General features: G+C 50.4%; 1 protein-coding gene across 1 annotated transcript; it reads left to right on the plus strand.

Moving 5' to 3' along the window:
• The first annotated feature begins 499 nt into the window (after positions 1-499).
• gata2a (GATA binding protein 2a) lies at positions 500-9,266 on the plus strand. Its single transcript, XM_076014474.1, has 5 exons — positions 500-728; positions 1,562-2,134; positions 4,573-4,718; positions 6,979-7,104; positions 7,891-9,266. The coding sequence occupies exons 1-5, from the start codon at positions 500-502 to the stop codon at positions 8,185-8,187; spliced, it is 1,371 nt and encodes a 456-aa protein (XP_075870589.1). The 3' UTR covers positions 8,188-9,266.
• Positions 9,267-14,777: the final 5,511 nt, after the last annotated feature.

Here is a 14,777-nt window from a genome sequence, read left to right on the forward strand (position 1 = left end):
GGTCAGCTGCACGGAATTGCAACAGGTATTACGAAGAGCCTTTGTATCTGTGTGCTGCTCTGCGGAAGCTCGCAGCGCATTGCTGCTGCTGCTGCTGCTGCTGCTGCTGCTGCTGCTGTTGCCGGTGCGACTTGCACACTTTGTTTGCTTTAAAATCAGAAGGATCTCGCTTGAAGTTTTGTTTTGTTTGTCGCCACCGCTGTCAGCACGAAACCCCGTCTTGCACGGGAAGGGAGGCTGGAGAGTGTTTAACATTTCGTTTCCGTCTCGTTGCAGGTATAAGTGAGGAGAGAAGGACAGCGGCTGATTCAAGGATTCTATTTCTGAGATAAACAAACGAGCGCACAGCTGAGACTTTCTCCCCACCACCACCACCACCAAGCTCCAAGCTCGGGAACTATTGAACCTAGTGTAAAGCGGATTTATCTCCCTTTACTTGGAGACAAGCGGCGCCGGCGCGGAGAGTCGCTCTTCGGCAGAGGAGACGCTCAGCTCAGCCATGGAGGTCGCAGCGGCCGATCAGTCTCGGTGGATGGCGCACCACCACGCCGTGCTCAACGGCCAGCACCCGGATTCTCACCACCACAGTCTGAGCCACAACTACATGGAGCCCATGGCGCCTTTACTGCCCCAGGACGAGGTTGACATGTTTCTCAACCACTTGGACTCTCAAGGGAACCCCTACTACACCAACTCCCGGGCAAGGGTCACGTACAGCCAAGCACACGGTGAGTCCAGCGTGTCTTTTGGGGGAGAAAATGACACCATCGGCATTTTATTTTGGAATTGCGCTTTAAAAAATAATAATAATAATAATAATGATAAAACGGGCAGGATTTTACAAGTTGAATTAACGCTGTCATAATTTAGCGGCATCTTAAAAAAAAAAATATGCCGCGAGTTCAGTAATTTGCGTGACGTGCTGAGAAAGTGGCTGTACTTTTTTCTGGGACGATCCAGCAACATAAAAGGAATTTCTAGCAAATGACAGCGAGAGGAAAGGGAAGTATGTCATTTAACCCCTCTCTGCTGGGGCAGGGGTTTCTGGAGGGAGTGTGTGTATGTGTGTGTGTGTGTGTGTGTGTGTGTGTTAAGAGAGAGAGAGAGAGAGAGAGCGAGAGACACTTCCCGGATATAAAATAAAAACCGCAAATTTACTGATAATCTTTAGTCAGTGGGCTGCCGTCGATGAAAAGATAGCGCGCTACGAAGAAGCTGGATTTAATGTGTGTGTGTGTGCGTGTGTGTCTTTTTCATTTTAATTTCCCTGTCTCGGTCATCTGAAAAGGAAACGATCTTATGGAAAACATGTTTATGATAATTCTGCGGTTGTGCCGACAATATTTTTTAGGCTAAAATAAATAGATCTCGTCAGCGTTTTTATTGATATCATTTTTAAATCTCGCCCTACGTCTCGGAATAAATGTCGGAGTCGAGTAATTCAATTTTTTTAAAAGGTGAGAAAATTGCGTTGTTGCTTTCGGGTTTTATTTTTGTTTGTTTGTTGTCCTACACGCAGTAGGAAAATGTTGAAATATATTTCCGTGTCCCGGGGTTTCAGCTCGCCTCACTGGGAACCAGGTTTGTCGACCACACCTCATCCACAGCCCCGGGATTCCCTGGCTGGACCCCGGCAAAGCAGCCCTCTCCGCAGCCCACCACCACAACGCATGGGCGGTCAGCCACTTCAGCAAACCCGGCCTGCACACCACCGGCTCCGGCTACCCGTGCAGCAGCAGCACCGGCACGGCCCCGGTGTCCTCGCTCACCCCGGCGTCCCACTCGAGTCCACACCTTTACAGTTTCCCGCCCACCCCCCCAAAAGACGTGTCCCCGGACCCCGGACCCACCTCCCCGACCTCCACCTCGACCAGGATGGACGACAAGGAGTCCATCAAGTACCAATTGCCGCTGCCGGACGGCATGAAGATGGAGAGCTGCAGCCCTCTGCGCGGCGGCCTGGCCTCCATGAACGGCCAGGCTCCGGCCACCCATCACCCCATCCCGACCTACCCGGCCTACTCGCTGCCGCCACACGAGTACGGCGGCAGCCTCTTCCACCCGGGCAGCCTGCTGGGCGGCTCGTCCTCCAGCTTCACGCCCAAGTGCAAAAGCAAAGCCAGGTCGAGCTCAGGTGAGTCCCACGCATGTTTTTTTTTTTTGTTTTTTTTTTCACTCTCTCGCCTCGCCTGTCGCGTCAGATGAAAACGACGCGAAAAACACTAAAAATCGGTCGGTTTCGTGCAGCACTGTACACATGACAGCCTAATCAGCTGTTGTGCTTTTATTTATAAACCTGTCTGGTGACTGCAGGCGGGAGACAGTTTTCCTTCCCCGTGCCTGTTTTTTTCCTTTCTTTTTTTCTTCTTCGTAATAATCGGCTGGTTTTAATACTGAAAGCGAAACATCCTTCATCCACGCACCGTGAAACCGTTTCACCTTAAAGGACATTAAACTTCGAGTGAGACCCTCCAGACTAATAATCGGGGTCAGCTATTTGCGTCATGTAAGGAGCCATTATGTTCACAATTAAATGAAATTTTAGAAGAAAGGGGAGCCGATTAAAAGTGAACCGCTCGGGATATCGTGACTTACGAGCCCCGTCTTTTATTTTGTTTGACTTTAACCACACAGAGTAACGTTGCATAATGGTTTAACATCGCTCCTTTTATTCGACGTCTTTTTGTGCGTCTGTGTTGTTGGAGTAAAAGTTCAACCAGTCTGGCTTTTTTTTTTTCTTTCTTCTTTCGCGTCATGGCCTTGTTTTCTTTTAAGGGGGGCGAGCGGGGTCCCTTTATACTGCACTTAAAAAACCAAGGAGTCACGACGCCCTGGCTCCTGCCATATCCTGTATACCTCAGAGTGAACAAATCACGACCTCCACCGCCCCCTCCCTCCCCCTCCCCTCCCCGCCTCCCCAGCACTAACAAAGCTCAGGCGACGGAGTCCTGCTGTTTGTGTGTTTTAGCATGGCCTTGGCCCAGTGCACTGAACACCAAGTGGAGCAGTTTACAGCGTGGATGCATTAGACAACCCCGCACAGTCACCACCACCACCATCCCCAGCAAAAAATTCCATATTTCACAATAAAACAAAAGTTTATTATCAGTCTGGCTGCATAAACACCTGTTTTAATGGACTGCTGGAGTTGACTCAGACCTGCTGCATGTCTGACATTAATGTGGCGAGGTTTGAATAACAACCCTGCTTTGCTAATGGCTCTGCAATTTCCCTGCATTGTTCCAGCTGCTGAACTTTGAATTAATGGAACCCCCCTGTACCCACCCAGCCCCCCCCCCCCCCCCCAAAAAAAAAAAACAACAAAAAACAAAAAAAGAGAGGGGAAAATGGCAACAGTATGAACTAACAAGTTTGGACTACAGTGCTCCGGCCAAGATAATTGTCGCATGTAATCGATATTGTCATCCGCAGCCTTTTAATACGCCCAGGGAACGCTCCGGTGGTTGATGTCGGGGGGGAAAATGCAAGCTGTTGAATCAGAGAAATGTTACACGGTGACATTTAGAGCGCGAGCCGAGCACACTGGGCCTGAATCAGTTACACAAAAGCAGCGGCAAGAAAAACGTAGGGGTTCTTATCTATCAGAAGTGAGTGTCCAGTGGCCAGTGATGGCGACTGATTGCTGCACAAAATGCCACAATGACATTTAAGCGGTCAGAAGGTTTACCTTAAACGCTTGAGTTTCCCCCGTGTTAAATGTTGATTTCGACACAGCAGCGCTTGCATAAGGCGGCCACACATCAAACAAGATGTGTGAATATTGGTGAGAATGTGGTTGGCGCATTGTGAAACACTTAGGAGGAAAAGAAGGGAGTTCACCCGAAAGAAAAGAGAGGGAGAGAGAGAGAGAGAGGGAGAGAAAGGGTGACGAGATGCATTTCAAAAGGCAGCATAGCTTTTTGCTCAGGTCAGATTCCATTGTGGAGTAAGAGGGTGGGACCGTGGGGCGTCGCAGGCATTATAACAGGAATAATGAGATGATGCTCTGGGGAGGAGAGGCATACTCGAATTAAATGAATTGGTGACTTTTAGCAACAGGCTGTTTGAAGACGGGCGAACTTGAATGACGGCAAGTGAGTCGAGTGGCTCGGGGGGAAGCAGGTTTTTCTGCCTCCGAAAATGCAGGAATGCTCTCAACCCACTCCGACTCCTATATTATTAATGGCAGCCAAATGGCGAGCAGTCTGAAACAGAGGGGGCCACATTTAATACCAACCCCACCAATGAAGGCCCACTGGGCTGATGAATAATGCAGTCCTAATTTAATGGGTGTCTGTCACTGTGCTTGTTGAACACCTCTGGACACGTTCTGTCTGTCTTTGGACTCCACACTGGGGATCGTTTTACACGGAGGTGTCTGTGTCCCTGACAGCCGTGCGCTCCTGCTACACTCACAGTCTAGGACGAGGGGAGGTTTTACCCATCCAGGGTCAAGCAGGGACCCCCGCTGTGTTTGGGCCGTACGGAAAAGCTGTGCAACTCCGGGCCTTGAGTGAACTTCTTAATTATATAAAATTTTCCCTGCTCTCCTTCCTCTTGAACTATATGCAGAGGGCCGTGAGTGCGTCAACTGCGGTGCCACGTCCACCCCGCTGTGGCGACGGGACGGCACCGGCCACTACCTGTGCAACGCCTGCGGCCTGTACCACAAGATGAACGGCCAGAACCGACCGCTGATCAAACCCAAACGCAGACTGGTGAGTCCCACATGTCCCAAAGCTCCCAACAAGCTGCACACTCTGAGAAGCAGGCACCCAAATATGAGCACAAAGCAGATGCCGGCAGCACAATTCCAGGAAAGTTATATTTTCCCTATGATCTTCCTGGAATTGTTTTTCCCTCTCACCCCCCGATGATCCACCTTCATGGCCCGATACAATATGGCTACTATTGCCATTGTTCCTGCTATCATTATTGCTGGTACTTCTGATACTGTTACTGATACCAATGCCCATGTTGCTTTAGTTAACACCATGCTAGAGTAAATGAAAAGCAGCGAGGACAGTCTCGTCTGGGATGCAACGCTGCTGCAGAGTGCCAACACACACACGCACACACACACACGAGCGCACGCATGCACACATGCACACATGCTGACACAAAGTATCAACTTAAATTAATTGCATTTTCTCTATATTTAAGAGATGTTATTCAAAACCAATGACTCAATGAATTTATTTTCATCCAAAGGAATTTTCTTTATACAACCGTGAAAAGTAGTTTTGGTTTATTGGACACAAAAAAAAAAATCAAAGCACTGACATAGTTTTTTTTTTTTTTAATTTTTTAATTCTATTTTTTTTTTTTAAATAAAAATGTCCTCTGTTTTTTATTTTAGTAAGCTGGTTAAAGTCAGAAGAGGTAGGAATGAAATTATACAACATTTATTTTTATTTTTATTTAGCTATACATTTTTAAATAATAAATCAATATGATGTGATTAAAATAAATTATTATACGAGCTAATTATAAAGAACCAATTAAAATACCCCAAATAAATAAATAAACAACGTTAACTCCTCTAATTTCCTCTAAAGTAAAGCGGTATTTGGGAAGCTACAATCAAAACATGGGAAGACTTCAGTCGGCAACCTTTTAACCGATACCTGGAAAATTGGCCTGGAAATAAATGGCCACCATTAAGAGATGGGTTGACAATTTCTTGGTATATTTCGAAAAATTGTTCCTCTCTTCCATTTTTCCCTCTCCCTCTCCATCGTGTCGTTCCTTCTCGTGAAAAACTCCATTAGGTTTTCCACTGGCACGGCTCATGCGGCTGCAGCTTTTTACATTTTCAGCTCAAGTGTTTTTCAGACTTGTGTTCAAAGGGGCATCCAGTTGTTTCCTATCCGGATATCTGCCCGGGCCAGATAAGGAAGTCAGGCTCCCGGCTGTTTCCGCCTTCACCCAGCGCGCTGCATTCTCTATAGCCAGACTGACATATACTGTAAAGAGATTATCACAACACTGGAGGAGCCGCTTATGTGTGAAGGGACGGGGCCGTGAGGGGCGGGGATTGGAAAATAAATGGATTTATGTTCCTCTCTTGTTTTGTCATTCCCGGTGGCCGCCGGTACAACCTTAATGCGCTCTCTTCTCCGTTTTATTTTTAACCATTACGCGCTCGAAACTGAGCGCGTTTGTAGCCGCTCTGCAGGTCAAGAGCGCGACGGCTTGCATGTGACATTAATTATACAGGGAAAACCTGGATGCTGCCCGCAGAGCGCGGAGCTGGAGGGTTCCTCGCATGTAAAGCTAATGTTTCTTATTATGTGTGAAGAATCGATCAGCAATGGGCGCCGCAGCACACGCAGGAGTCAGCCGGGACTGCGCGTCTTGTCGGGTTGTATAACCCAGATTTCTGCGGTTCCGGATAAATGGGATTTACACGAGGGCCGCGCTGTGACCCGTCAACGCCAGAAAATGCAAGTTGGAGAAATTAAACGAGGGAAATAAATGAAATCATTAGAACGCGCGCGTGATAAATAATGATAATGGGCGGTGTGTGTGTGTGTGTGGCCGTGTTGTAAATGTTCCCACATGTTGTGGCGCAAACATCGCGGCAAATATGTGATGGATGTGTTGGAGGAGTTAAGCCGTGTTCCCACATTATTGTCTGCGCCCCTTTGATTCCTTTCTGCACATGATTATGCGGTCAAAGCTCGAAACCTCACGAAACGGCCCCGCCGTCCAATTTACAGGGCAAAAAAAAGACGAAAAAAAAAAAAAACAAACCCAACGATATCCCGCCTCTTATTAATTTTTGCAGCCAGGCGGAAATCCCGATTTTTCCACGCAGCGTCAGATTATTTATTAGTATTTTTTTTTCTCCTTTTTTGGTGACATTTTCTTTTACTTTATGTCTTTTTTGGCGCCTCTCGGTGCCTGCGCTGACCTCTCCGGGCGCAACATGTGAATGGGTCATTATTCATTATTCCTCCTTCTGCTTCCCTTCAGTCCGCAGCGAGACGAGCAGGCACCTGCTGCGCAAACTGCCAGACCACCACCACCACTCTGTGGAGGCGCAACGGGAACGGGGACCCGGTGTGCAACGCCTGCGGCCTCTACTTCAAACTGCACAATGTAAGTAGCCACAAGTGCGAAGTGAAAGTGTGGGCGTCTTTGAGTGTGTGTGTGTGTGTGTATGAGAGAGAGAGAGAGAGACAGAGACAGAGAGAGAGAGAGAGAGAGAGAGAGAGAGAGAGAGGGAGAGAGAGAGCTCGTTAACTGGTCAAGTGGGCGGACAGCGAGTATCGATTTAGGAGCGCAGAAACTCTTTGAGTGCTGAGGCAAAGCCTGCTCACCCTGTCGGGCAGAACCCACCGGTCTACACCCCCCTCCCGCCGCCACCACCACCACCACCACCACCTCTTTTTTTTTTTTTTTTTTTTATATTATTAATCCACCCGTGCTTCAATAGGGGGCGTAACTCCCCGGAGAGGCTGCAGGGTGGGACTGTCATTCAGTGTAACGGCGTCGGTTACACTGATGAGGATTTGTCTGCGGCTGCTCCTTTCAGCTCCGGCCAGCCCTCATGCCCATGTATTCATATTGACCGGGCCTGTTAAGTTTGCTTTTAAAATCAGACAAAAGCACAATAAACGCAAGCCCGCCCCCTGACTCGCCCTCATCATGCAGATATAAATGCAAAACAGCTGCTCATTATTTATAGCCGCTCGCTGGCTCACACAGACGTAATGTGCAACACTGGCCCACCGTCGGTGGCGCTCGGCAAACATCCAGGGTTCGCACAAAAAAAACAAAACACTTTTCTGGTGGTGTCCTCTCTTTGTGGGACTTTTCCGTTTTTATTGAGCGCCGCGCTAACCTGTTGCCCCCCCCTCTCCCCCGTCCCCTCTTTACCCGCAGGTCAACAGACCCCTGACCATGAAGAAAGAAGGCATCCAGACGCGCAACCGCAAGATGTCCAGCAAGTCCAAGAGGAGCAAGCGGGCGGGCGACGGCTTCGAGGAGCTGTCCAAGTGCATGCAGGACAAGTCGCCCTTCGGCGGCGGCCCCGGCCTCACCAGCCACATGGCCCACATGGGCCACCTGCCGCCGTTCAGCCACTCCGGACACATGTTGCCCACCCCCACGCCCATCCACCCGTCCTTCGGCCACCCGCACCACTCCAACCGCTCGCCCGTCTGGGCCGAGCCCCACTGAGCCCCACCTCCACCACCACCACCACCACCACCACCCTCCACCCCCGCTCGGCAACCCGCAACCCCTCTGACTGCGGGGGGCCCGCCAGCCACGAACACTACAGCACCACCGTCCCCTTCCGACGCAGCACGTCGGGACGCTCGTGTAAAGTGGTCGGCGAGGGTGGAGGCTTTCAGCTGGACTCTGGTGGGTGGGTGGGGTGTTGGGGGTCGGGGGTCACACCACACCTGGCCTCGCCGACGGGGCCGCTGCAAATGCGACGGACTCTGTGAAGAGCCAATGTGGCGAGAGGGGGCGGGGGGGTTGGCAAGAGTCCCCCCGGGGGGGCGACCCGAGGCCTGCAGGGACGGAGCGAACACACAGGCGCTCGTCATTCCTCTTCTGCTTATTATTTTTACTGAGTCACTTTGGTACCCGCCTCTTCTTGACCCCGTCAGAGGAGACTCACAAGAGGTGTCTTTTAAAAGAGAGAAAAAACAACTCTGTCCTTGCCTCACCACCGTCTTGTTATATTCAGAGACACGCCCGCCCCACTCGTCCCCCCCACCCGCCCCCTCAGCCTCGTGTCCACAGCCGCGCTCCACCGACAAGCAAAAAAAACAAAACAAAAGAAAAAAACTGTCCAGCGCTGGAAGACTGGCAGTCAGCTCCAGCGCCAGGAAACCTGTTCGGGAAACCAGCCAGACTGAGACTACAGTACCCAGAAGGCAGTGCTCTCCTCCCATGCTGGATTGTGCACCATCGCGACTGTTTTTAATAATGGACTTTTAAGAGAGAGAAAGAGAGAGAAAGAGAGAGAGAAAAACAGTAAATTGGGTGTTTATAAATACTTAATTGCTATTATTGTTGTTATATTTGATGTTATAATTATTGCTACGATAATTTATTTTCACTCTTTAGGCTTTTGTCAAAGACACATGGAAAGACTATGTTCACGATTGTTTGAATTTTCATGGTTGTTATGTCAAGAGAAACACTGACCTGTCTTAGATCAAGTCCTGAGCTGTACCTTTTTATCATTTTCCCCCCATCTCACAGAAAGTAAAGGAAATAAAGTTTAATACTAAAGTTGGATCTACCGCCGTCGTGTGCGTTTATTAGGGCTCTCCTCTCCACCATCCTTCATCCCTAACGCACGCACACACGCACACACACACACACACACACACACACACACACACACACACACACACACACACACACACACACACACAGAGGCACGCACGCGCACTCTTAACCTACGACGCTGGACCAAACTCTCCATTTTAATGAAGAGCGATTATTAAAATCATAAGTTATATCAGATGCATCAAGGAAAGCTCTGTGATCCCTTAAGCGTGGTAATGCTTTGGTCAGGCCCCTCCTCTATCTGTGATGCCCGGCTTGTTAAGAGAAGGCCCCTTTGTGGAGCCGAGGGCCCCGGGCTAGACCATTGTACCCAGACAGCAGACTCCAGAGAAGAAGTCACACACACTCATAAATATACACAGACGCGCATGGTTACAAACACACACTTGACGAGGAAAAAAATAAATAAAAAGAGAGAAAACCCAAATTCACACCATCGCTTTTCTTTTTTAAACCGGCAGTCTTGTTTTTCTTCTTGTTTTTTCAATGAATGCATAAAGTGGTGAACACTGAGTCATGAGTGCAGTTCAGCGAGAGAGACCCCCTCCGCCCCCACCCTCTTTTTTTTTTCTACTCTCTCTCTCAGTGTGGGTCTGCTGGAGCCGCTCGCTCCCTCGCTCGCTCTTGGCTGTGCTGATTGGAGTGAGAGGAAGGACATCGAGGTCTTTAGTAGGAGAGAGAGAGAGAGAGAGAGAGAGAGAGAGAGAGAGAGAGAGAGAGAGAGGAGGAAGGAAAGGCAATCAGGCGACCTGACCAAACACACGGGGGTCTGCCCGGACCCTTCTCAACGCAGATGTGAGCGCAGCTGAGGGCTGCCAGGAAGCAGGCGTCCACCGCTGCTTGTCCTCCCTCTCTCTCTCTCTCTCCTGCTTTGTTTTGTTTTGTTTCTCTCTCTCTCTCTCTCTCTCTCTCTTTGTTCGCGCTGCTCTCCTGTTTATTCTGCCGTTTATTCAGCCTCCATTTTCTCTCCCCTCGTACTCTCCGTCGGTCGCGCCGTCTCTCCCTTCAGCATTTTTGGACGTCTAACGGTGAAATTAAAAAAAGGGGGTTGGCTGGCTGGCTGGGTAGGTGGGGGCAGGTGGGGGGGGGGGGTCTGAAGGGGAACTTTGAGCACGGCCAGCCGCTAATGAGTCTGAGTCGATTGGGGCCAATTTGAGGTCGCCGTCGGCCGAGTTCAGCTCACACACCCACGGCACACAGTGTACGATCAAACGGCTAAAAGTGGACGGCGGGCTCCTCCCCGGACCCCTCCGCCCATTGACATCTGCTGGATTGCTGCAGAGGTTGATCCGGGGTTGGAGGGTGGGTGTGTAGGGGGTGGGGTGGGGGGGCTTCCAGAGGCACGAGGAGTTCAAAATTTGAAATAATATTTATCCCGGGATTATATGCGGATGTTTTGTTGTTATTTGGTGCAGCTGGAACGTGGTGCTGTCAGCACATGCCGCATTACCGCGAAGGAGGAGAACGCTGCCATGGAAGGGACAGTTCCAACCAAACAATGTGAACTCTCACCGATGGTGACGTTACCTAATTTGAATAGCTGCTTCGTTTTTGTTTTTTTTTTTGCAGAAGGAGATGAGCGAGACTATTCCATCCAATCCCAACAGAATGTCGGCCTGGAGGCTCCTTGAAGCCGTGATAAGAAACAACAGACCAACAAAAAAACCAAACATAAAAAAACAAGAACAACGTGTCCGTAACTGCGCGTGTGATGTCATCAAAGCACGACTTGTGAGTCTCAAGAGGGTGACGCTGCCACAACACCTTTTTTTTTCAGCCAAAATATCCACTGGTGCCTCCCTGTTCAGCTGCGTTCACTGCGTTCGCTCTCCAGAGGAAGGTGAGTTAAAGTTCACAGAGCCTGGCTCCCAGCCAGGAGGCTACAGCGCTAACGTGCCGCTAGCCTCTTGAATTGAACTGCCAAATCTTGCGCATGGAAACGTGTCCTGTTGTGTTTTTTTAAATTTTTTTTTATCAACCCTGCATTAGAAAACATCACCGGATGCGGCGATCAATACGAGTACATGAAACAGATGTCACTTCGGGGGTGAACTACCCCTTTAAGTGTGCACATCCAGCGAGAGGGGCCGCGCACTGATCCACTTGCTGAACACCAGCGGTGATCAGTGCCAATAAGTGATCCGGCCATCTGCGCTCAGTATGTAGCGCTCTGGGTGTTTGGGCCGTGTACGGGCCTGCAGGTCCGGCAGCGTTTTGTGCCACTGCTGCTGCCAGCGAGCCCCCTGAGCCGGGTTTGGCCCGACTCCCGGAGCCTGAGAAGGTGGAGGAGGGGTGGGGTGAGAGTGGGGGGTGGTGGCAGGCAGCGCTCTTCACTGAGGCCCTCCAGAGGGAAGGGACAACCCTCCCAAAAATAATACAGCAGCCTGCCAGGCCGGCCAGCCGCTCTGAGAGTCCCCCCCCCCACCCAACCCCCCGCCTTTTCTCGCCTGGACACACTCAAACACATATGCAGGCGTAAACACGTAAACACGAGTGCGCACGCACAAACGAGGACGCTGCTTGTGTGTGGCAGGGTTTCGTGATGTTTGCCGACATGACAGCCGTCACAAACACCGGGCTAAGTGTTTGAGGACAGCCATCGCTGCCTCGTTAATTCCTGCGAAGCTGCCGGAAGAAGACTTTTGTGCGCTTGGTGAGCCTCAGCGCAGCAGTCGACACATCAAATGGGGCGGCCAATCCCCCCCCCCCCCCCCCCCCCGGCCCCCGGCCCCCCCTTCACCCCCACCCCTCCCGACCAACGCTCAGAGTTATGGGACACAAAATGAGCCATAAAGGAGGATGTTACTTATCTCCACCATCAAAGCGGAGCTGCGCAGAAGATATGATGAAGAGTCAGCCAGCTCAGATGCGGCAGCGCCCAGCGAAGGCGGCGGCCACCTAGATCAGAGCGGCGGGAGGCTTTTTTTTTTATTTTACGACTTCAACCTGGAACTGGATGTCTCCGCTCGCCTCCACTCCCTCTGCACCCCCCCACCTTCTCCAGCTTCTTCCGCTTGTCCTCCTCACCGACCCCGTCCCCCTTCTTCGAGGCTCCTCTCGTTTCCCCTCCCACCCCCCCCCCCGGCTGACACTCCCACTCCTTTCTTCCCTGCCTCCCACTCCCCCGGCGTATTTGTTTTTCCATCAAATTGAATTAGCGGAATCAAAAGGTATTCCGACCGTCCCCTCGCAAACTTGAGTTAGGGAGAGAGGGAGAGACGCGGGAGATGAAAGGAAGTGGAACACGGTTCAGATGCAGGTCTCGCACTGTTGTGTGTGTGTGTGAGCGTGTGTGTTGTGTTGGGGGTTGACCTTTGCCGGGGCCCTGCTAAAAGAGAATCCCCTCCTTCCCCAGACCCCTAGAAGGATATTAAGGCTGCAAGACGGGACAGTATTTGGATAATAATGCCTTTGCCGCCGCACAATAACAGAGAGTGACTTTCTTAACCCTGAGCAAGCAACAAGAAGAACTTGTGAATGAAGCTTTATCTGAGCCTTTGGGTGATTGGAACTGTAATGGCTACAGAGTCTCACAGAGCGCGTTGTGATAAGACCCAAATGTGAACTTCCTCTTTTTAATGGATCAAGAGGCATTCATAGAAATACCCCCTAACAGGAAAGGATGGGTGTATTTAGTAAAGTACCTGAGCACTGAGCCCTATTAAAAGATGCTGCGTGACACTCCAGCAACTCGCAGTGACTTGCTGTAAGATCAATCACCCGTAGCGCTTAGCAATGACAAATAAAAAAAAGTCTTGACTGTAATAAGTGATAATTAGAAAGAAGCAGATTGCAGCCACTGACCCCCGCTGACAGGAAACAAACTGCCAGAACACCAAATCTCACCCATCTCTCCGAATGTCAGAAATGAGTCAGAAAAAGTTAGAAATGTTCTGATCTTTATCGCTTTTTTTCCCCCCACCACAGCAAGAGGCGGCTATTTACAGCAGCAAGCCAAGCTTGACTGAGGTCAGAGTATTTCGAAGTACTGATGGAAAAAAAAGAAGAAAAAGAAAAGAAAAGAAAAACAGGAAGTGAAAAGCTCAAACAGGAAATACTTATGGTGGACTATTAGAAACAATTAGAAGTGTAGAAGGCTGACGGTAAAAAGCTTGGCGACAAGGAACACTGGGTTTGTGCTGAGTGTTTTTCTGAGCACCTCCACTCACACAAATGTTGACTTGGTTTATATTCGGAACATTTCAAATAATGAAAATGGTGGTGAATTGAGAATTACAGGGCATCAGGTGTGCGTTAATGGCCGGGTCTGTGTATGTGTCTCTGTATCCATAATTGTCACGTTGCGTAACGCAAAGTCAGCAGCGCAATTTTCTCTCTCAGTCCTTCTGCGGGGCTTTTAATTCCTTGGCTAACGCGAGAGAAGAGAAGTGAACGAGGCGAAGAGAAAGCCAGAGTTGTCTTGGATCGGCGGCCAGCAGGCCCAGATAGACCTTAATACCAGACCTTATTGAGTTTGTGGTTGCAAAATGGTTTCCACAAGCGGCTCGCTGAGGGCAGCCGACTTGCGCTCCCACACGGCCCCTCACCCCATCACGCTGCATGTGTGTGTGTGTGTGTGTGTGTGTGTGGTGTCACTGCCAGCCCAATGTGTCCCTGCCAGTGCCGAGAGGAGTCGGCCTCGAAAACATCTCGACACCAGCGGCTCCTCTGAACGCATTCAATTAAAACAAAAAGAATTCGGGCCAGATCCACAATGAATGGAGCGCATTGAATAATTTTAATTAGTCTAATCTTAAAAAGAGAAACTCTGGCGTCCTTGTGCGCCTGTCCGGGAATCACGACCACTGTCATGATTGGAAGGCTGTCAAGGCATGTCAGTATACTTATATATTCTAATTGTGTTATATATTTTACAGTAACCGCCACCTGAGCTTGATTTGTAGTTGTTTAGTGGCTGATCTGATCGAGTACAGCTTTCTAGTGTAAGTGATAGCTCTGTGGACAGGACGCACTGTTTTTGGCGCTATTTGCACAGATTTCATGGCGTAAAAGCCGGGCAATCGAATTTGTGGCCCCCAGTTTATGCTTCTTTTTTTCCCCCAATCCAGCGGCAGCCAGGTAGAGCAGTAGCTGTCAGGAGCTGGGTGTGGACCCACTACCCCCCCCTCTGCACCACCCCGCCTGAAAACCAGGTCAGTCTCCCATCACCTGGGACGCGCAGCATTCAGGAGGTCCACCTGGGACAGGTAGTGTTTTCAGGTCTCATTCAGCCCTCCCTGCTCACCTGCTCCGACAGACAAATTCATCCCCGCTGTCCGAGGACAAATGAGCCCATTCATCCGAGACGCAACCCGGCCGACTCAGCCGTGAGCGGGAGCGCGGCGCTGAAGCCCCGGCCGGGGGCTCAGGGGAGCGGGGAGATGTCTGGCCCTGCCATCCTCTCCCTGCTCCAGTGTCACGTCCGTCGCCAATCCCAGCCCCCTCCTCCGCCCGACGAGTAA

This window comes from Nelusetta ayraudi, unplaced genomic scaffold (genome assembly GCF_046127955.1).
Source record: "Nelusetta ayraudi isolate G7.1 ecotype Tasmania unplaced genomic scaffold, CSIRO-AGI_Nayr_v1 ptg000168l, whole genome shotgun sequence".
Lineage (NCBI taxonomy): Eukaryota > Metazoa > Chordata > Actinopteri > Tetraodontiformes > Monacanthidae > Nelusetta > Nelusetta ayraudi.